At 42.2% G+C, this 24,379-nt stretch overlaps 1 protein-coding gene across 1 annotated transcript in view; it reads left to right on the forward strand.

Moving 5' to 3' along the window:
• Positions 1–24,379, forward strand: part of EPHA6 (EPH receptor A6) — a 948,424-nt gene that overhangs the window by 776,822 nt on the left and 147,223 nt on the right. The window contains exon 13 of the mRNA XM_019528673.1: positions 21,748–21,870. Coding sequence (XP_019384218.1) covers positions 21,748–21,870 — 123 coding nt within the window. The remainder of the gene's footprint in view (positions 1–21,747; positions 21,871–24,379) is intronic.

The following is a 24,379-nucleotide window of genomic DNA, read 5'->3' on the forward strand; positions in this document are numbered from 1 at the left end:
CCCCCTGCCCCTTCTGACCAGCCAAGCAGGGAATTGATAACAGTGTTTATCACAGTGTTTATCACCCCATTAAGAAAATAACACAAATACATTACCAGTCAGCATTTTCTCTAAGCTGTGTGGCGTGTGCAGAAAAGCATGGTGGAGCCAAAGCCCACTGAGTGGGGCCTGAGGGGCAAAAGGTCCAGAGAGGGGCCAAGGTCCATTGGGAGGGACCTGAGGGGTGAGTAGCTCAGCAAGAGGTCAGGACCCAGTGTGGCCTACAGACGGTGATGGGTGACCCAGTGAGGGGGTCAGAGAGTAAAATGTGGTCCAGTGGGTGACCAAGTGGCCAAGGTCCACCAAGTGGGGCCTGAGGCTGAATACGGCCCAGTGAGGTATTGGAGGAGTAGCATGGAGAATAGAATACCATCTGTGAGGCATGGGACACAGTGTAGGGATGGCTCAGAACTGTGCAATTGGCCTAGTATACCAGGGCTGCAAATGGGGCAGCCTCCTGCATTATAGACCTGTTTACATCAAGGCATGGCAGGAAAGTACAGGGGCAGACTGCCCTAAAACAGAGGGGGGCATCGATCTCTTCAGGTGCCTGGGGACCCCCACTGTTACAACTTCTATCATGAGATAACTGGCTCTGTGGACATGGGGAAGCAGTGGTCTTAATATACCATGACTTTAGCAAGGCTTTTAATACCATCTCCCATAACATTCTTGCAAGCAAGCTGAGGAAGTATGGGTTGGATGAATGGACTGTAAGGTGGATAAAGAGCTGACTGGATTGTCAGGCTCAACCAGTAGTAATCAATGGCTCAATGTCCAGCTGGCAGCCAGTATCAAGTGTAGCGCCCCAGGGGTCAGTCCTGGTGCTGGTTTTGTTCAATATTTTCATTAGTGATCTGGAAGATGAGATGGATTATACCCTTAGCAAGTTCATGGATGACACAAAGCTGGGGCATGTAGTAGATACACTGAAGGCTAGGGCTAGGATTCAGAGTGACCTAGACAGATTGGAAGATTGGGCCAGAAGAAATCTCATGAGGTACAACAAGGACAAGAACAAAGTCCTGCACTTAGGACGGAACATTCCCATGCACCGCTGCAGCCTGGGCACTGACTGGCTAAGCAGCAGCTCTGCAGAAAAGGATGTGGGGCCTATGATGGATAGTCAGCTGGATATGAGTTGACAGTATTCTCTTGTTGCCAAGAAGGCTAACAACATACTGGGCTGCATTAGTAGGAGCATTGCCAGCAGATCAAGGGAAATAATTATTCCCCTCTGTTCAACACTGGTGAGGCCACATCTGGAATACTGTAGGCCCCCCAATATAGAAAGGATATGGACAAGTTAAAGAGAGTCAAGCGGAGAGCAACAAAAATTGTCCTGGGGCTGGGCACGTAACTTCTGAGAAGAGGCTGAGGGAACTGGGTTTATTTAGTCTGCAGAAGAGAAGACTAAGAGGAGCTGTGATAGCAGCCGTCAAATACCTGAAAGGAGGTTCCAAGAGGATGGAGCTAGACTGTTCGCAGTGCTGGCAGATGACAGAACAAGGAGCAATGATCTTAAGTTGCAGCAAGGGAGGTTCAAGTTGGTTATCAGGAAAAACTTTCTCACTAGGAAGGTGGTGAAGCACTAGAACAGGTTGCCTAGAGAGGTGGTGGATTCTTTTAAGGCCCAGCTCGACAAAGCCCTGGCTGGAATAATCTAGTTGGGGCTGGTCCTGCTTTGAGCAGGGGGTTGGACTAGATGACCTCCTGAGGTCCCTTCCAACCCTAAATTTCTATGATTTAAACTTGCATCATTTATTTCAGAAGGTTGGCTGTATTTGGAGTTCAGTACAACTCAAAATCTATTCAATTAGGAAATCTTAGGCCAAACCAGGTTAAAAGAGAAGCTATATCATTTTTGGCATGGTGAATTGTTTTGGTGTAAAGGCAGAAGGCATTCCCATCAGATCAGATGGGAGCTCAAAAGAACCTTCCCCTAAGTAAGTAGTTTGCTCCTGTGCCAAAGCATGTGCAGGTGGTCTTATTTTTACATAGAATCCCTTGTAGCTATTGCTGTTTTTATCCATATACATTATTTTTAATTACACCAAGCCTTTAGCCACAGTACCATATCTAGTTATGAGTTCCACAGGTAAATCCAGCACATGGTTTTTATTTATTTTTTAAATCCCTTTCCCAGTCTTAAATTTGTTGCCTTTCAATTTTATTGACTGTCCTTTTGTTCATTTACCAGTCTCCACCTCTACCAATCAGTGCTTTATTATCTACCTTTTCCAAGACCCATTCTTATGCCTATAAATGTGGTAAAAACTTAGCCTTCTTAATTTATTTTTTTTCTAAAATGTAACAACATTTAATATTTGAATTTCTCTGTATTCAAACTTGATTATTATAAAAGCCTAAGTCTGTCTGTCTGTCCATAATGCTTTATTTGCACTTTGATTGGCTGATGGAAACAGCCAATCTGAGTGCTCCAAGCATGGGGGGAGCACCGCCATGGTACCAAAGCGGCACTGAGGAGCGGACAGGGGTGGGGGAGCTGGCTTCAGGAACCCCACCCCAGTCCCTGCAAGAGACAGAACAGTGGCAGCCTGGGGCATTAGGTGGTGGCTCTCCATCCCAGCCCCCTTCTCCCCCATACCCCCCTTCATTCTTGATGGACAGTTGGCTAGTTTTTAATAGTTTCCAATTGAAATGTGCTTGGCTGTGGCTCCTTATTTAAAGGATTTTTAGCTATTTGGGTGTTTGGATCCCTTTATTCTAGCCTCTTCCCTCAGCCCTTTATTTGCTCTGGATAGCAATGCTGGCTTTTGGCTTATAGTATTATATTTCAATTTTCAAAAGATGGCATGAAATTTTAATATGCCCATTCAGGGATACATACATCAAGCATTTTAATCTGCCAGGATGTGACTACTATAAGTCAGCTATTTCTTGCAGAAAAAGAAATCATTTATCTCCCTATAACTGCTTTCTGAATGCATTACCATACTTACTCTCTCACCTTTCACAGGCTCCAGTTACAAACACTTCAGAGCAAAATTTAATCTATAAGAATAAAGCTGGGCGCACAGGTGTTTGCATAATCAGGTCCACAAACAATTGTAATGCTTCTTTGGGTGAGCTAGAAAGTGGGTTTTATGGTAGCATGCTAGATAGTCTCCTGAGTCACAGGATACTATTTCCTGAGTGTTTCCAGTGTTTCACAAACCTTGTTTGTTTTGTGCCCTACCATAGTAAATTTGGGTGTTTCCATGCCACTCTACTGGTGCTGTCACTTCTGCTTCCCTCACCACTGATTTCTGTGATTGCCAGTTCCCCTCACTAGTGGCAACCAGCAGTTGCAGCAGAGTGGATAGACATCAGGGGAATCAGCAGCAGTGGCTGAGATAGGGAGGCACAGGAGTAGCTGAAGTAGGTAAGCACCACTGATTGCTGCCATGATTTGCACACACGCTCCTTGGGAACTTTTTCTCCTAAAGAATTATACCTTCTTTTTGGCTGGTTTGTCATTTTCTAAGTTTGCATTTGGGACTTTATCTGAAACATGAGTAACTAGTCAGCAGTTTGAGAAACAGGAATCGCAAGTAATCCTTATTTGATTCCTATTCCAAGAAGAAATTCTGCCTTGAGAAGTTAAATTATTTTTATATCCTCCAGGGTTCTGGATATAGTGCTATACCTGAACCTACATAAACAAAATGACAATAAATCTGCCAAGATTTTCGGAAGCCACCAGAATTCAGAAATTGGCCTTCAGGGCCATGTGTAGATGAAACGAGAGGTGTGCGTGTATGACACTTTAAAGCCAGCTAAATGCTTTTGCACCGCTTTAATGGTGTTGGTATTTGCACACCTTGGCGGTTTATTTCACATTAATTCCAGCCACTGTAGGAAATTCAGTGGTGTAATGTGCCTTAAATCACTCAGAGGAGTTTTAGTTTGCTGCCCCTACAGCCACAGAGCAAAGCACCAGGCTCTATGCAGCTCCACAGCTCTACAGGAAGCCCTGTAGAAAGCCTAACAGCTGCCTAGGGAAGCAGCTCTGCCTAAGAAGAGCGGTGAGCCTGATAGTCTCCTCCCTGTGCAATGGGAGGGGGAGGGGAGGAAGGTACCTCTGACAACACAGTGTCACCAGGAACTGGGGCAGGAGAGTGCAGTCTGAGCCTCTGTCACACAGGCCTGGCCTAGCTACCCCTGGGAAGCTAGGCCAGGGCAGAGGGGAAGCTGGCCTGGGCAGAGGGGTTCAGATCCCACCCTTCCACCAGCTCCCAGTATGTCATCCAGTTAGGGAGGTTGGCAAGATTCATGGCTGATTCAGCCCCTTCCCCACCCCCCATAGATTGCTTTTGCTGGCTACCATCCAGCTGTGTCTGCTGGGTGGGAGGCTCTCTCCCCATAGAGAGCACCCCCACACACACCCGAGGGAGAGACCATTCTGCCCATCACCAGCAAGGAAGCTGGCAAAACTACTCTGCAGGGAGTGGGTGTGCCCTGGCCAGCTTCCCCAGACAGGGCACAGGGAAGAATTCTACTTTCCCACCACTACTCGCCCAGAAGTGGGGCTATAGCTATCCCCTTCTTGCTACTCTTCTACAACCCGGGGAGCCCACAAAACATGCTGTGAGACATGCAACAGCACCCTCTGCCTCCTGGCCTCAGAGCCATGGAGGGTCTGACCCCCAACCGCCAAATGTCAAACATCTGTGAAGATCAATCACATTGAAACTTTAAGCCTAGAGACAGACATTCAAAAAGCCTGAGCCTGAATTGATTCAATCTTTTCAAGTTAGTCTAAGCTGGCTAACCTGAGCTGGTTTGTAACTGCACAAACATCCCCTCTGGACTGAAGAAATTCAAGCACATGCCTGCAGTGACTCAGGATAGAAGCCAGGGGCATTATAGCAGCCTTCCCTCCCTTCCATACTGCTGAGCTGAGGAAGGCGTGGCCAGGCACCAGCAGGATGCTCTGATTAGGGAGGGGTCCCCACCCCCTCGCTGTTGATAACAGAGCATTTATCAGCTGTTATCAACATTTAGCACCCCATCAAAAAACAAAGTCTCTCTCATTAGTTCAAGATCTTCTTAGATAGGTTTTTCCAAGGAAGGAATGTAGGGGCATTACCAGCTACTTGTTGATTAGCTCCAAAAAGCCCTAAGCAGAGACTGTCCTGTCTGTCATACACAGACACCTCTCAGCATTAGCTAGCATACCACATGCTCACTATGGCCCATGCTCTGGGAGTGGGGAGGGGGATTGCTGCTTGAGCAGCAAGGTGGGGTGGGGCAAGGAAAGCCAAGCAGACACTGCTTTGCCTACAAGTCTCTGCTGGAGTTCCAGCAAGGGAGCAGAGGGGAAGGGACAGCCCTGCTGTGGAGCAGAGAGCCCCGCCCACCCCAGAGAGCATGCCGGGATGCTGGGGGTGTCTGGTTTAACTTAAACCAGCAAGGAGTCTGGAACAGACAGTTTGACCCAAATCAGTTAAGTCTGATACTACATTCAACCCGGTTTATCTCCAACCAGTTTCAGCCATTTTCAGACTGGGTTATGTGCAATGAATGTCTGTTCTGTTGCAGGTTTAAACCAGTTTCTGATCGCTTAAACTGGTTTATGTGTAAAGTCTGCCCCTAGCCCAGGTGCTTTGTGTAAAGTTCAAAAGTTACAGTGTGATTGGAAGAGCCTGGAAGGAGCTTGTGTAAGGGTCCTCAGTTAATGAAAGGCTTAACTTAGTTGAGTGTGCAATATCTGCCTAAAAACAGAGGCATGTTGGAAACTTAAGATGGAAATTCAAGGTTCAATTTACTTCCTTCCTCTCTCATAAAACTTTGTCAACATATTAGACAAATGCACAAGATATCCTTTTTCAAATAATTTATCTAATAAAAAAGCTTTCTTTGACCAGGATGTAAGAGCAGTCAGAATAAGTGCTTTAGCCTCACACTTTCATCACATTAAATAATCTGTTCTTTACTGTTTGGTCTCTTAATACCCAGTTGCAGTCCATAGATCGCCATAGATCATAGATCCAGTTGTAGTTCACAGAAGGAGAACAATTGAACCAAGGAAGTGGTCACTGGGCTAGTGGGAAAAACATTCTCTTGAGCGCTGATACCATGAAAAATCTAATGACTCATTTTTGTAGCTTGTTACTTGTTCCTAATAAGCTACTATGTATCTCCTTTGGACCAGGATCCATGCTATGTTTTGTAATGTTATTAATGTTAAAAAGCTAAGGCACTCATCATTGGACTATACTTGCATGGGAAAAATCTAGGAAACACTTTGGTAGCAAAGACTGTAATGGTGTAATTCAGCAGGTAAGAGAAGAGGGTTCTGGGTTTTAGCTCCTTCACACAGAAACAGCACTGAAAATAGGGATCAGACCCTAGATATCCCTTCTTCCCAAAGCCCTCATCACTGGGCTGTAGAATCATGCTTCCTTTTGCTGGTTCTCTCCCTCTTGACTGATGACTCTTCCTTTTTGCAAGGTGTCCCAGGATAGCTAAACAGTGTCTTCAATCCAGGCTAGCCTCTAGCCTGGTTGTGAGAGCATTATCCTGCAAGGTGGGAGGTGTGGGGTTTTATCCTCTTAGTCTGAAGACCTAGGACTCAGACCTTCCACTTTTTCTGGGCAAATGCTTCAACCACTAGGCTATTACATAAAAGACGAACACCATCCCAAGTCAGCAAAAGCTGCTATAAGTGCTTAACTTAATACTGTCGGTCTACTCTGAATAGGCCTATCGAATAGGCCTACTCAGGGGACTTGGGTACAGAGCCTAGTTTATGAATGACAAATAATCTTAAACGGAACTTTGCCTAAATGATCAGCTCACCCAAAATACATCTGGACATATCCAGAAACTGAATTTCAGGTGACTGAGTTGTGTTTTGTTACATTTTTTACTAGAAAACATATGCATGTGGGATGTTTCAGGTGCTCAGTGAATTCAGGCAGGTTTCTGCAATTCAGTCTCTTAGACTTATGCACTTAAATTCTAACTGAATTCCTTTGTCAAATCCATTCTTAGTTCCTCACTGCAAACATTATAACAGCTTATCCTAGATAGGGTCAAATTCTACTCTCTTATCACCCATATGGTTTCCTTTAGAGGGCAACATTTGTCTTTCAATGTGTGCTAAATACTTAATTCCAACTTCTGGGAAGATTATATCCAGAAATGATGACCACAAGCTGAGGGAGGAGAGGTTTAGGTTAGCTATTAGGAAGAACCACTTCGCGGTAAGGGTGGCCAGAGCCTGGAACAGGCTTCCCGGAGAAGTCGTACTCTCACCTTCCCTGGAGATCATCAAGAGGAGACTGGATAGGCACCTGGCTAGGGTCTTATCACCCCTGCCACCTCTAGGGCTCCTTTCTGCCCATGGCAGGGGGTCAGACTCAATGATCTGTCTAGGTCCCCTCCGACTTTATTGATTCTATGACTTTTGATTCTATGATTTTGATTCTATGATTTTTGGTCATCCCCTTAGAGTAAGCACTTTATGGCAGGGGTGGGCAAAGTGACAGATGTGGCTGGTGGCTGGACTTCAGCTCCCAGCCAGTCTCCCTGGAGACCCCAGGAGTGTGGGGGCATGACAACACGGGGGTGTGACAGTTCAGGGTCAAAGCCCTGGTTCTGCAGCCCCACGCCATCATGGCCCATGCTGTGACATCCCCATGTTCCCACATCTCCATGGAGATAGGCTGGGAGCCGAGGCTGCTGGACTTTGCCCACTCCTTATTTATGGTGTGATTTTAAACCTCTAAATCTAGATGGAAACTGTCCTGAAGAAACATAGCAAATAAAATATTTGTTAACAAATGTATTAATCAGAAAAGTAAATGAAGTTAAGACATGAATTTTTTTAAAATAGCCAATCCTATTTTCTTATTTTAAGCACTGTGAATTTTAAAATTAATAGGAGGTGGATATGGAAAAAGTACATTCTGTTGATGCACAAATGTATCAGCTTAAAATAGTAAAACTGAGTTAAGTTTATTAAAGTAAGACCGGAAATGAGAGCAAAGTAACTGTCTGAATGGGATGTATTACAAGGCAGGAAGAACTATATTCCTGAAGTTGTTTCTTTTGTCTCTTTTGCCAGCCCATGAAAACTTGTTCAGGCTTGGTTACATGATAAAGCTATTGACGATTTCCACAGGCTGTCTGCATTCTGCCCAGGAGAGCATGTTAGGGCCTTACTGCTAAAATTATGCAACATTTCATGTACAATAGGCAGATACCCTATTATCTTGCTTCAGTCTCACAGAACTGAAACTCCAGTCTAAAGTAGACAAATTGGTGCTGTTACCAGCACTATTGTGGACCACTCCCTCCACCCCACCCCACACACATGCACTAAAAACACCAACAGAATGGCATTCTGTTAACAATGTTCATATATAATCTGTTTATGCAGGATCTCTTCACTCAGCTCAGCAGAATGTTACAAGATCTTCTTACTGTATTGATCCTACAATCTCTTTTTAGCTCCCTTTTCTTGAAATCCTGTCATACCCATTTCACAGCCCATAATTGTTTTTCCAACTCTTGTTATATACACAGTTCAGGTTCCAGCTGAATGAATAATTTAGATGCAAGCTGTCTGGGATTCATTCCAGACTCTTGAAGTTTAGGCTGGGATTACAGTTTGCAAAAGTACTAGTCCTTGCATTTTTTCCTTTCTGAATATATTGTATCACTTCTTATAAATCATCGGTATACAGGTCTCTGGAGAAGCAATGCAAAAAAAAAAAAGCAATTAAAAGAGGTTTCATAATTAGATAGTATGAGTTTACAAAACATTCAGTTTAACTAGGTTCCCCTCTAGATGTGAGCATACAATGCTAATGGAAGTTGTGTACACACATTTTAAGAAGCAAATATATTCATCTAGGATTCCAGAATGGATTTATGTCTAAGTTAATTGGTAAATATTGTAGGTTTTTGCTATCAAATTTTAGTAAGGTCACTTCTGCTGAATAACATTTGGAAGTAAATAAATTAAACTGATAATGACTAAATTTCAATATTTACTTTAAATAAAATACAGAATTTCTAGACTGATAGAAAATTTAAACAAACATGTTGACTAGAAACATTATGTGATAGGTATTTGTGAAACTCCATAAACACCGTATTTTCTTATATACAACGCACCTTTTTCCCAAAAAACATGTCTAGAAATTTGAGTGCACATTATCAGTGAAGAAATATGGTAGCCACAGTTTCTGCCACTTAAGCTTCTGCCAGAGGGATGCACAAGTAAGTCTGCATGCAATGCACAGGGAGCAGAACAATGAACAGGCTCAGCTCCCTAGCTGCTGTTACTCAGTTACTTACCGCCAGAAGAGATCTCTTTTTCTTTCTGTCTTTCAAAAACAAAGTGTATGTCTTGTTCTGGGCTGTGTTGTATGCCAAAAAATATGGTATGATTATTTTTTACTAAAATACTTTCTCAACTTCCAAATTTTGAGTGTTAACCTTTGTAAAGCTACGTTTTGTTTCCTTTTGAGTCTATCCTAGAGCTCACAGATATTTTAATAACATTTCAGTGTTTTTAGTTGATTTGTGACTACTTCAATTACTGCCACAGGCGGGTATGAGTTCATGGACTTACATCTTCACCTGTCAGTGTTTATCTTGCCAGAAGTATTGACATCAAAACCCACAAAAACTGAATTCTAACAGCTCCCTTACACCTCCCAGATCCAGAAGGTCAAGATAGGATCCTTTATGGATGAAGCTGTTCATGAGATCATTTAAATAGAAGCACCAATAATTTCCTTTGATGGTTAGCAGTTTCTCTATGAGGCAGAATTGCCACCCACTGTGGGCAGCGAGGTAAGCACCATCTAATGTCATCCTCCTCTCCACTGCTCTGCCCCCCTCTGCTTCCTTCCTCTCCCAGTTTACCAGCAATGGTTTGGAACAATCTGTCTTCCACCCAGGAAGAGTATAGGGAAGTTGTAAAAGTATTTTCTCTCTATTCTATATGTCTTCCGGAGCACTAAAGTTCACCACATCCTGTCTGTACATTGGTGCTGCTTTTACCTTCTAGTTCCCATTCTTAATGGATTATGCACCCCAGATTTTAGTAACTCCCCAAAAGACCAGTTCTTCTCAATTCTTAAGCAAACAATCTCTTGCAAACAATTTTTGCCTACTAAAAGGACTACTGTTTTATAAGTCTGTACTGATTCTAAGGCTTCTAGTAGAATAGGCTGATAATACAATTGCGCTTTCAGCTTTCACAATCCCTTCCCCATAATTATAATAAATAAGCAGAAGAGGGTATATAGCCTGAAGATTTTAGCTGATATCATAAACTGCAGGAAGCATTTCATTTTTTCCGTCACTGGAGCCACAAGATAATAAAATTTAAAATACTATGTTTCTCCCAACTTTAATTTTACATGCATAAATGTGAAATCTGAATGTACAGTGTACTGTGCTTCGAAAGACACTTTGGGTATCATGCTTAACTATAAATATATTAATATTTCAAAGCTCTTGTTTAGCATTTGCTAAAGCTATTTTCACAGTTCAAGTACTGATTTAAAAATACCTTATTAAATAGACAACTTAAATGATTAGAGATTGTTTTATCTCAAACACGAGCACAGTACTGTAAATTAATCTTCCGTTAAGAATGTGAAGATGATTCAACAGAACATTTGTTATTGCTGCTAAAAGCCTTAATCATATTTAGGTTTTCACGCCAGTCTTCCCAGCCATCAGAACTTCAGCATGCATTGACATTTAACACACTACAAAGTAAATGGTTACAGTGTTTGCAGAACTATTTTCAAGCAAGTCCTTTATTTTTTCAGACTGCTTCCCTAGAAACAAGCAAGAAAATGTCACTATTCCATGCAAACACTGAAGGTACCCACCCAATTCCTCCTTGGAATAGGTTCCCTTACTCTGCATTTTATTTTCTTTCAAAGTCCTAAACAAGGCCAAAACCTGAGACTCTTAAAGAAAGTACAAAATCAAAATATCCACATTTAATACCTAAAACTAGATCAAGCCTAAGTTTATTCCTAGTTCTGCAGCCATAAAAGCAAGAAATAAATATCCAAAACATTCAGTAGCAGAAGCAGAAATGGGAAATTCTGCCCCCTGTGAAGGGAGATACCAAAGCTTCTGCACTAAGTCCCTGTCAAACTGTAGGTTGAAAGATTAAATGGTGCAGAGGCCTCATGTTGGTCTCTATGAAGGTGTTAATCTCCAGGGAAGCAATGCACCTGCTGGTCAGATCATACTCCACTAGGCAGTCCTCAAATACATCTTTTCTACAATGAGGGCACATCTACACATGCATTTAAGCACAACTAAATTTAGTGCACATGAAGCTAATGAGCATGAAGTGATTTTTGGCAGGTGTCTACACATGCAGAAACTTAGCACTAAAGTTAGTACCAAGTCCCTATAGCCCTGCCATGTCAAGTGCCCCTAGGGGCTGGGAAGACCCAGTACTAAAGTTAGAGCTGGGTCACGTCTACATGTGCATTAATATGTTTTAACTAATCGCACCTAAATTTGATACCTGCATTATAAAACATGTTCAATGTGCTTTAGCTCAAAGTGTACCGCCACCATTTTCTCAGTGCAGAGGCATGCTGCGCCACTGATGCATGTGTTCCTGATGCAGCGCCTGGTGCTTTTTAATTAGCATGGCTCGCTAATTAAAAGCGCCTGGCGCCATGTCAGAAATATGTGTAAAAATGCCCGTAGAGTCTCTTTGTTCTTCTCTGTCCCCATTCTTTGCACCTGTTCCTGACAGGAAGTAAGGCTTTTTTTACCTACCTTTTTGATGCATGGAAATAAACATTTAGAAACAGATTTAGCTGAATGCCAACAGGAGTAGAAAGCTTTCATTAACTTATTTCTCCCAGGGTAAAGAATCTAGACAATTCCAAGATTTTTTTGTTTATTGTCATTGTTTTCTTGGATTGATTTAAAGAGCTGTGGGTTTCCTATTTAGTTAATCAAAACTGTCCTAATAAGCGATGGAAAGAAATAGGTTTAAACCCTTATATATCGCACATGATATATATTTAGACATTAAGAATATTCACAATCTACTACTTTTTGTGGAAATTCTTTAGATCATAGGCTGTAAGAATTGTAATGTACCACAAGGAGGCTATGTTGTTAGGTCACTCTATTCATTCTATGCCTGTAGAAAGCTGAAGGGGTTCACAATAGGTTCACAAACGCATTTGCATTAAAGGTAGGGTTTTTCACAAGCATTCGGTATTGGTTTAAATGATTCTACTGGAACCAGAGGGGTTAAAATTAGGCCAGGATGACTGCCTTTGAAAATCACTTCCTAGGGGTTCAAAGCCAGGCTTTGCCTCCTGCTGGCTTCATTGGGAATCTGTGGGAGGCCTGACAAAGGTTTGTTATCCCTATGGTCAGAACTCTGCCTGACTTCTTTGAAGATAGCAGAAAGTCTGTCGTTATTTTCAGTGAAGATTTGGTTTGACTGTTTTTATGCACTATATGGTATAAAACATCACTCACTATTTTGGAATCAAATGGCTTTTCTAAGCCAGGTATATTAGATGTCCAGGAGAAAATGCACATGCACAACTGCATCCTTTAAAACCTGGACTTGTACTTGCTGATAAGCATCTGCATATAGAAAAAACACGATTTACAACTGCAAGGAAGAACTTATGCTATTTAGAATGCAGCAAGGTGGAGATTTGTCGATACATCCCTTGCAAATGCTACTACAAATCTGACCCAAAGAGTTAGTCAAGGCCTGTTTCCTCAGTTTTTTTAAGACATTCTCTGTGCTTGCCCCCAGCTTTCAAAAACAAAATTAGTACACTGTCAGTTGTTTAAGCAAGTACCTTTTATAGATGAAACAGCTGGTCCCATACCTCCTCCTCTGTAGAGTTAATGAACTAACATGCAAATCCCTGTAGTCTACAGAGGACATGTCAGTAAAATATATATGTAGTAGAAAACCACAGGGACTCAGTACCGTAAGGTATATTGCAGCATCAGGAAAATACTCACTTTCTTTGAATAAAAACAGAGGAGCTAGCAAAACTGATGCCCATTGTCAGATACAGGCTGCTTTCATCTTGAACTTCCTCTTCCCCAAGCTTTAGGTCAGGGCACACTGATCCCCACTGAATGAGAACCCATGATGCCTCTTCAGTTTTTAGGCATAAAAAATGTACCAATATTCCTCTGGGACTGTCTGGTGTGATATTAGGTGATGATGATGTGGATGATGTTTAGAAAATAATTATCGCCCCACTTCCAAGAGGCTACGGCAGTGAATAGAAATATCCTAAAGTCACTCATCTGCTTCCACTCAAACTCTCATTATGTCTGTCCCCCTCCAAAGCCTTCATCTTTAAAGTTCCCAAAAGGCTTATTCTTCCCAGCTCCATGTTATGCAACATATACGTGAAGTCACTTGAACTCACACTGGAAGAGCTGGAGAGATAATATGGCCTGGATGGAAGCCAAAAATTGCCTTTTTATTTTTCTCAGTCTAGACAAAATCAGCTGGGAGAAGATGACTCACAGGCTATATTCGAAAAAGGGCAGCAGTCAAGTGAGAAGCCAAGGGGGGAAGGAAATTTTAAAGAACTTACTTTCTATTTAAAATCTACTGTCAGCAGCCTGCAGTTGGAGAGCTTTTGGACTTTATGGCTTTATGAGCATATAACAACAGTGATACAAAAAAAGGTCCATTTCCACATGTGACATAAATTGCTGTAAACTGCTGGATGTAGCTCTCCCTTTGTATTCAGGACCTCACATGCTACATGTCAGCAGGATAGTGGTGAGTGCAGGAGGGAACTGTCACGGGGACTGAGGCTAGCCCTAGACTATGAGGCATACTTCTGAAAGAGAGAAGTATATAATCCTCACAACATTAACAGCTCCATGTTCCCCTTCATTAGAATCCACACACACGTGCCTTATGTATTACACAGCTGTCAAACAAATAAATCAAGCTATCCTCCTTTCCCTAGAGACTGAGTGGAAGATTTTTTTCCCTTAGTCTTAGCACTTGAGGTGCTGAGGTACCAATAAAATAATAACATATAAAGTGCCTAAATATTAAACTCATTCTTCCACTTGAGGAACTGATGAGTGTTAATGGTTCATTAATGCAATATTTTGATGGGGAAAATTCCTCTCATTTAGTGTAAAATGTGATTTAAAATTCATATTAAATACAAATTAAAATTCACATTAACACAGCACACTTGCATAGTAACAAGGCAGCAGCTGAACTTTCAGTTCCAGCTCTAGAAGAGGAACTCTAGTGCCATTTGGGGATAGATATGGCCAAAGAAACAGAAGACCCTATAAGAGGCAGTTAAAAATATGCCTAATGACATCACACAAGAATTCTAGAAATACTCTTACACCAGTAACCCTGAATTTGCCATGTTGGGTTTTCACAATTAGTATCTCTAAGTGGTGCCCATAATAAATGAGCTCTAGTTACTGGTAACAAAACTGTCTCTGTTTTTTCTACAATGAAGTTCAGAATCAAACGGAGTCTTTCCTTCTCTCACAATATTAGTAGCGAGCTAATTCAGGGCATTAGTTGTACCTGTGCGATTTAATTTCTTGAAACAATGCTCCTAATGACAGCCATGCGCCAGTGCGTTTACACAGGTGTCAGCCATTGGAACTTGGTAAACAATTCTGATGATGATGAACAGGAAGGGGTAGATGGCAGCTCAGTGATTACTGCTGTGATTGTTGTGACTGTGCAGTGCTGAGAGTGAAAAAGGGTAGAAACCTTTTGTCACTTAAATCAGCAGCTATGGTGAATAAAGAGATGCCATTTTTTTCAGGGGAGAACAGTGCTTGATTTCAGTGAAAGTTGCAAATGTCTTCAGCATACAAGCTCATGTATAGCATCAGCTTCACAGGCCAGTTTTTGGGTCTCTTAATCTTTCTGAAAACAGGTTAGTCTATTAAAATGCAGTCTCATCTACCTCGTTTTTAAATGGCTCTTCAGAAGGTCAGGGTTTTTTTTTATAGAATCATAGAATCAATGAGTGGGAAGGGACCTAGACAGATCATCTAGTCTGACCCCCTGCCATGGACAGGAAGGAGCACTGGGGTGGCAGGGGTCATAAGACCCCAGCCAGGTGCCTATCCAGTCTCCTCTTGAAGATTTCCAGGGAAGGTGAGAGCACCACCTCTCTGGGAAGCTTATTCCAGGCTCTGGCCACCCTTACAGTGAAAGACTTTTTCTTTGTGGTCCGGGTTGATCTATCAATATTGTATCAAGTGCATTTTATTTGCAAAGTAGATTGTCTCAGTTCTTTTAAATACAGAGGTCCTGCTTTAAAAAATCATATGAATACAGCATAGTTGCATAGTTATAAGACACTAGTTGAACTTTTTGTTCTAGCTCTAGAAGATGAACTCTCTTGTCAGGCCTACTACTGTTCTGTTTAATGGAGTATGGTTTGCTTATTAAGAGGGATGGCTATTTCTTCAGCATGAACGTGCTGTTGTACGAATAACTAGTTCATGAAAAATTTTCTGGAGCAGCAGCATGGTATTCTACTACATATTTCTTACCCCAGCCATCTGTCCAAACCCATTCTTCCCCATGCTGGCAGTGTGACTCGGAAGCAGTCAGAGCAGGTGGGGAGAGGGAAACAAAAACCCCTGTGCCAGCAAACTCCTCTTCCCCATCAGTCAGTTATGGTCCATGTGAGCTTAGAAGGCTTGGTTAAGCACAGTAGCATGGTTAAGGCACCCCACTTGCATAACTAGGAGCACATGAGGGAATGATGTGGCTAGCTTATCCACCTGCCTCTAACTCCCTAGCACAAATGATCAGCTACTGGCTGACTGGAGGGTGCCATTAGTGTAAGGCTTGGGCCTTATATCACTGAATCTATACCAGGATGATATCCCTGCTTGCCACCATGCCTGTCTTCCTTCTACACATGTGGATGCTACTCAGACCAAGAAATGAGTTCTCTCCAGATGTACTTTATGTCACTTATAATGGAAGTGATTTTGCTGTGCTGGCAAAAAAAGAATTTCTCGCTGGTAGACTTTACTGGGATGACAGTATATCAGCAAAACTGTTGTAAGGTAGACCTAGCCTGAGATTTACTGTGCACCTTGCATAGCCATGCTCAGGTTTTTCCCCAGCCATTCTCCATCTTGATGTGACCCGTAGTATAACTTCAGTCTGCAGGGATGAAGCTAAAATATTCAGATAGATACACAATATTAAATGTTATTCAATTACTAAGTGCTTCTCTGGTGTCAGTTTTCCCCACACTGGTGAGGTAGGTACCTATCTTTTCCTCCTGTTTTGTAAGCTTGTAAACTAAAGTAAAGTGCTGAAGTGAATTGCTCAAAAGAAGTCAGTGGCAGATTCAAGATGGATCTCAGTAGTTCTTACTTTTTAGTCCTATGTTCAGACTCTTTGTGACTGCCTGTTTTCAGAACAGAACTTAATCAAATGTGGTTTCTCAGGCTTAGGGACAGTTGTCCATTAGGTTCAAACACAGTGCCTTTGATGTTAGAACTGTGCTCACTTGCACCAACTGGTCATAATTTCTTGGCCATCTTAACTTTTATCATGTGACCTCTGCATTCATACTATAAATAGTGCGCTTTCATGGCAATACTAAATGGATAGGCTATGAGTCCTTAGCAGGTCAAAATATTAGCCTATGTTAGGAAAGCAATTCTGTGAACATAGAGCAGGGATGCCAACTGTCTGTAAACTTAAAAAGTCAGGCTAAAAATAGCTGTCTGCAAATAAGTTCAAGCTGTCCATAAAAACACAAAGCTGCTATCTGACGCTCCCTCTGGGAAAGAAGCTGGAGTTTGATTGAAGGATGCACGCAGCAGAGCAGTGCCGCCTAGTGTCTGAGTCAGAACACAGCATACTACAAGAAGCCTTCCCTCGGGGCTTTGCAGATTCCTCCTCCTCTAGCCACGTGCTGTGGCTGGGTCTGTGGCTGTGTCTGTGGCTATGGTTGCTGCATCTGGTCCTATCATATTGCAGGGTTGCAGGTAGGCTTCTTTGGGGTTCTGTGCCAGAACAGACAAGTGGGACTGATGGGGGTAAGGCTGGAGTTAGGCTTGTGGGGGTCAGCATGGTATACAGTGTTGTTGGGGGTATGAGGGTGTTGATAAGGCAAGATTTTTTTTTCCTGGAAACTTTACTGATAAACAAACTTTTACTTTTTTACAAGTCTTTGTTTTAAATCCTTCGAATTAGAGCCTGGCAGCAGGGTGGGGCCTGGCAGAAGAGTTACATTTACATATATAAAACAGGGATGGGCAATTATTTTGGGCGGAGGGCTGCTTACCCAGTTTTGGCAAGCTGTCAAGGGCTGCATGCCCTTGGCAGATGCAACGCCCCCTGGTCACCATCTTGGGACCAGTGTCCTAATGTCTTGGGACCAATGTCCCAGGGCCAGCACTGGTGGGGCCCAGAGTGAGGCTCAGGCTGGCAGGCGTCTGTGGAGCTGGGCTGGGCTGCACCAGCAGGGAGAGGGGGGAGCATGTCCTGCTCCATAGAGCCCCTGCTGGCTGGGACCCTGTACTGCTGCTGCCCTGCTCCGGGCCCTGTTGGCGCTGGCCCCAGGACACGGGTGCAAGCCCTGTGCTCCCACACACACTCACTCCCAGTGCCCCCCCAGCCCCATGGTACAGGCAGGGGCAGCATGCAGCCCTGACCCCCTGCTTGACAGCGGGGAAGGAGCTGGTGCTGAGTGCAGGGAAAAGTGGCCCCTCCCCTGCTCCGTGGCCAGCACTCCCTGCTGCAGCTGCTCGCAGCCAATGCAGGGCTGTCCTGAGCAGGCACAGGCAGCTCCACAATGGGCTGCAAATCACTGCAGCGCGGGAGTACCAGCAGCTGGGGCCTTCCCACTTGCCATGCCGGGCAGCGTTTGCCACCGGCACCTCTGGGCTGCCCAGCACACAAGCTTCAGGCGGGCAGCAGCAAACACTGCCCAGCACAACAAATGGGGAGGCCACAGCTGCTGCTGCAATGCACAGCCCTGATGGGCGGGGCCTAAGTTGGCAGCGGGATCAGGTTACAAGCTGGTGCTGAGTGCAGGAAAAGCAGCCTTACCCACCCCGTGGCCGGTGCCCTGCGCTGCAGCCACTTGCAGCCCACAGCGAGCAGCTGCTGCAGAGAACATGAGCCATGGGGTGGGCAAGGGGCCACTTTTCCCCAGGCTCAGCTTTTCCCCGGGCTCCTTCCCTGCCTGTGGTCCTCCCTTGCGCTTCCCGCCACCCTTACCTGAGGTTCCAGCATGGGGCAGCCACATGGTCCCAGGCCAGAAGCCCCTGCTGGGGCTTCCAGCTAGGGGGGCCCTGCTGTTGCAGGAGCCCACCAGGCTTCCCCTGGGTCCTACTGCCCCACGTTTCTGTCATTTTTGACAGGAACCAAGGACAGATCAATATTAATTTTCTAAATTTTTAGGGGCCCCGCAGGCCAGATAGAATGGCCTTGTGGGCCAGATCTGGCCCACAGGGTGTATTTTGCCCACCCCGATGTAAAGCATATTTCAGTAAGAATATGTCAGTGGAAAAAAAAGCTTGTTTTTCAGTAAAAGTTTGCACACTATCAGTAAAATAAATAAATAAATTAGGGTAACACCCTTGCCAAGATTTTGGTGGCATGTTCCATCCCCAAATTCTTGGCCTCCCTGTGGGCCGGACAGCATGACTTCATAGGCATCTGACATGTACTCTACCATATTTCTGTACACTATAAGATTCTACAAATGACAAAAATAGAAAGGTATTGGGGCTGAAGAATTGACTCCAAGACTGCTCTAGACTTAAGCAAGAATATTTATTCCTCACAAAACTTAGTGCTGCGGCACAGGAAACTGCTAGAAATATGGACGTAGACCATTTCTGATCTTAGAAGAAATTAGTTCTCCAAGTCTAAGATGAGGGAAAACTGCAGCAAATTAAAACTTCAAACTCAAGTGAAATATCTGCTTCAAAGATTGCAGAGACTAAGGAGTCATTTTCTCTGCTGTGGATTGTAAAGTTTCTGCCTGAAGAAATGTTCAAGTGATTATAGTATTTTGATAATAAAATTAAAGACCTGAGAAACAAAATATACCGCACAAGCCTAACAATAAGAATTACAGAGGAAGCTGAAGGCAAAAATTGTATTTGCAACCAACTTGATTAACAAAATGATGGGGGGAAATCGCTTTGCAAATTGCAAGAGGAGAAATAAGAGACATCCCTTTAGCTAAAATTTAGGGGTGAAATTGAGATTTCAGGACTAGAATTTTCCATGCTCCCGAGCATGTGTAAGAATCTTCCTTATATGGGAAAAAGCATTCTTTCTGTATCTTCCCAGACATGAACCCTGAGAGCAGAAAGTGATGGAGGGAATTGGGAAGTAGCTGCAAATTCCTCTTTATTTTCCAAAAAATGTAATTAGGATAAAAACACAACTGCTAAAGCGGGGTGTTGGGAAACAACCATTATTCCATCATGTAAGTCTAATTCTTGTCAACTAATTGCTGTTATCCTGTCCCTAAAGTTTGTCTTGAAACTTTTTTCTATGCAATTCAGTCAAAAAAATAATGCAGAACATGCTCATTTTTAATAAGACTGCATTGGTAGAGGAAAATTAGATCATGTAAAGGAAGACTACTGATCATACAACAATAGCCACATAGGCAGAAGTTTGTATTTGTACAGATAGCCTCTGATTTCACGTGGAACATCTGCTCACGTTCATCCGTTTGCAAGATCCCAGGATATTCAAGGGGAAGGAATGGTGTCGTTTTTAGCAATTATCACCCTACCATTCAGATGTTATTCCTTTAAGAAACATAATAAAGATTTTGTGTCTAATTCATCAATTAAATCAATGCCCTTTGTATACAGCATAATTATTGTTGTACCAATCTTTCAGTTTCAAGGAGAAAATCCACTTACTGAAGGGAAACAATGGGTCTATTCTGCATAGAAATCAAATAATCAACATTTTTTAGCTATCTAGGGTTACTCAGCTTCAGCAAAAAAAAGAACTGATGTTTCTTTATGCTAAATTTGCTTCACCAGGTTTCTCAGCATCTGTACTAGTCCACACAAAATTGCAGCTACATAAAGACTAAGAAACCTATTTATATTCTTATTTTATAGACAGGTGGTTTTTCCTTCTCTCAGAGGATTAACTATATCCAGTCTTCTGAAATAGTGAAAAGATCTCAAAACTATCACTATCCAATTTCTTTAATGTATGTCTGTGTTACATTTCTACTAATGATCAAACTAATCATTACAAACCCGTCAGTGTATTTTATTTTTTCACCCAATTACTAGTTGCATTTTAATTTTATTTTGGATTATTTTCATTTTCATTCAAACCCAAAAATATTTTGAGGTTTATGGTTCTATTGGGCGCTAAGGTCTACTAAGCATAAATATGTTCATGATTTCAAGGAAGTCTCTGGATCTCTGCAGCCTTATATGGGTCTGGCCAGGGGATTAAATTGTAGGAGCTGGGCCTCTGCTACGTGTTAAACTTAAGACTTGATTAACTGATTATCACATTTTAAACAGTGACCCAGCAACATCAGTTCAATCAGTTAATGGTGTGGTAAAAGAAAGACAAAGCCATACAATTTATTAAAAAAAAATGTGTAATAACTTTGTGGCTCATTCCTACCACACCGCGAATTGAACGTGTGGCCAGGTACTCCCCTGTGACTGGGAGTCAGCTGATGGGCTCTACCACAGCTCTGACTGCCATCAGCTGCAGGCTCCCAGCTGCAGGAGCCTGCTATCTGCCAGTGCAGTAGGAACCTGCCCCCTACCCCTACCCTGTGCTGGCACTAGGGCATGATTGGATCTGAGGTGTGTGGCACAGCAGGAGGCACAACCATGTGGCTCATGCATCAGATCCAATGAGGACATTACCTGACCGTCTGGCAGGGGCCCAAAGGTCTCAGTCATTTTATCATAGCCATATTACAAAGTTATCTACATATTAAATTTGTCTTCGCAATTCTTAATCTAATAACTATTTATGAGAGGGGACTTGCCTCCCAGGGCAAATTTCTAGTTTCAGGTAATGGCTGGAATGTAAAAGGATTCTTCCAGTGCATGTGTGGAATTCCACCGATGTAGACAGACTAGAATAAAGCCAAATCTACTCTGCCAGCGTAGCTGTATTAAAGAGTCTGCAGAGGTGTGAGTCCTGACTGAATCCTCTAGCTTAGATTCAACATTACGCTTCAACAGCATGGTTTGTTTTGCATTGGAGGGGTATGTACACCCATACAAAATACAGATTTATCAATGTAATTATTTTCATATGAGTATGCTGTGTTCTGTACTAATAAGGCCATTTCTAGTGTAGACATAGCTATTTGCTGTGGAGTTTCTGGATCCTAGAGGTAATCTTTTCTTTAAAGGTGAATATTTTTCTTCTTCTCTTCCTTGAAATTCTGAAATGTTTCCACTTTCCTTTTAAACACATGTACATAATATACAGAAAAATCTCACTCTTGCTTAAAGCTATTTATTTGATGGGCTGGGGTTTGGCTCTTTTTTTAATTTACTGGTTCTTATCTCTCAACAGCATTTTATGGGCTCCACTGCAGTGAAACTATTGATAATTTTGCTTCATTTTAGTTTTTCTCTCTTAATATTCAACTTCTTTAGAGCAGTCAAAGAGCAAATTGTCTTAATTAATGATAACTTTTATCTTTTTGCAAGGATCCTTTCCGACCATTGGGGTGAAGTCTCTTTCGAGATTCCTGAGGGCGGGATTTTTAAATAGCATCCTGGCCTCACATCCAGTTTCAGGGGGTGGATCTTTGCCCCCCAGCATTTCCTCTGGTAGGTATTGCAAGTGAAGTTTTCATGAGAACCCCCACTAAGAGAACAGTACTAAAATCTGGTAAAAGTAGGTTAGAGAGGTATTGCCTGTCTCAGTAAAGAGCAAAGCTAAAAGGAACAGTGTGAGAATGTTTTATATGCAGGAAGTAGCCTGCTAGTGCCTGTAGTACAATGCCTGACATATTTAGTTGAGAAAGTAGAAGAGGAAAACAGACACAATAAAATGGTGTTAACTAAAATACTAAATAAACCCCTCCTCACCTTTTGATGAAGCATTGCATGGTGGTAGACAGTAGGCTCATCTACATGAGACGCTTACTGTACAGTAAACTAATAACACTGTGCAGTAGCGTGCCAGGCAAAAACAGTGCTAATATGCTACTGCATAGTGTTATTAGGCTACTGTTCAGTAAGCATCACAAAAAAACATGTGCCAGTGCTACTGCACAGTAGCACAAGTTATTCATTAGGCAAGTACTAAACTAAATGCATAGTAACTACTACATATTAATAAACGTGTAGACACACCCAGTGTGCGCATATGAAATCTCTCATTAAATTTTTGAGAGGCAAGGATATTTTATGGAGGTTGATATCTTTTATTGGATCAACCACACAGTTGTGAGGTTTAGACAAGCTTTCAAGCCTATTTTTCCTCAGGTCTGAAAAACTTGAATGTTTTGGCTTTTCTGTATCTCTGAATACCTGTGCATTCTACTAAGCTTTGCACATTTCTACCAACAGGCAGGAGGTGAAAATTTAGGATAGGCAAAAATTATCTTTTCAATTAAAATAAATAATGGAAGGATTTATTTATTTATTTATTTATTTTGGATTCTGGTTTTATATATGCAGCAACATATAGCTGTTTTTAGTTTAGGTAAAAGTAGTTTGGGGTTGTTTCTTTTATTTTCCTTTAAGATAGTGCACAGGATTTTGAGGGAGCATGTTCCCTACCTCAATTTAAAAACCCCCTCTTTGCCTCTGCTTCTAGTCCAGCATATAGCTCTGTAGTGGAATCTAGTGATGAGAATGACTAGGTTTTCCACCTTCATTCAGGTTACAAGGAGGATCATAATTGCACTGTAGCGCTGAAGGTATGAGGGTGACAAAATAAGACTAGTTTATCAATGAGATCTAAATGCCATATGAGTGCGCTGTTCTCAGGTTAAAGGTTAAAAGTATAAAGAATTTATAGAAGTATTCACTGAGCTGCTGCATGGAAGTGACAAGCCTGAAGTGCAGTGTTTCTCCAAAAATGTTATAAAGGTCACCTATCTTTCTCTAGAAGTAGTGGGTACTATCCAGCAATAAAACTAGCAAATGAAAAGTGACTAAATTTCACTTAAGTTTTGTATAAAGCTATGACTAAAATCCGGGTTCTGTATCATTTTCTCCATTGCACATTTCAGTGTAGAATTAATTTCTATCTGTCATAACTTCTTTCTTCCTCCTTTCAGCAGGAAAACAGTCTCCTTGAATTACATTTAACCTATATAACTAGGTATAGTTTCCATTACTCACAGATGTCTAATTCCAAGAGTACTCCAGATTTTTTCCTAAAGTGGGAAATGTTTTCTAGTCATGAGCACAGGAGGTGAAGAGTAATGAGTTTGGCTGTGGCCATTCTTCCATTGACTTGTTGCATGAGAGAAATCATTTGGCTTTTGTGTGCCTGGATTTACTTGTAAACCTGATAATCAAAGGACACTTTTAACATTGTATAAATTGTACCAGGGTGTCCCTGCTTACCCTTTTGTTTTATATAGGAAATAAATTACAGAGCTTTTATTGCAACTCTCTGTAAAAGCACAATTCATGAAAATGCTGCCAGGCATCATTCCTTAATGACCTGTAAAACATTCTGTGATCCTTCAATGAACAATAGTGGCAAAAAAAATCTTATAATAGAGTAACTACCAGTTTTACCAATATCACTTATTTTGAATATAGCATCAGTACTACTATTGGCTAAACGTTGCAGAAAACCTATCATTTCTCTTATCCTCTATCCACTGAAACTTTGTTTGTCTCATTTTCTATCTAACCAGCACCATACCTAGACTCCTGGTGGCCCTGGGTGAACTTTTAGTATCGGGTTCCCCTTCGCCAGAGATAATGATAATCATTTAAAAATTACCATTTTCAGGCCCCCTTTCTGTCTGGGCCCTAGGGAGCCACCTGGTTCACCCATGTCCACCTCTACATCTAACTATAGACTTTGTGAATGTGTGTGTGTGAGGGCAGAGAGAGAGAGGGGTCCTTTTTTAAGGTTGTAAGCTCTCTGGGGCAGGAACTGTCATTTTTAAGTTTTGCAACAACAACGGGGTTCTGGCAAGGTTGATGCTGAGGGGCTACTACAGAATACATGTTTAAAAACAAATAATGGTACACTGATGCAAAGGGATAGAATATTTCAAAAAGGAACTGTAAGCATAACTATAATGTATGCAACTTATTATCATATAGCTAAGTAATGTAAGTAGATTACTTGACCTCTTGGGATGCC

This window comes from Crocodylus porosus, unplaced genomic scaffold (genome assembly GCF_001723895.1).
Source record: "Crocodylus porosus isolate Cpor-Errol unplaced genomic scaffold, CroPor_comp1, whole genome shotgun sequence".
NCBI lineage: Eukaryota > Metazoa > Chordata > Crocodylia > Crocodylidae > Crocodylus > Crocodylus porosus.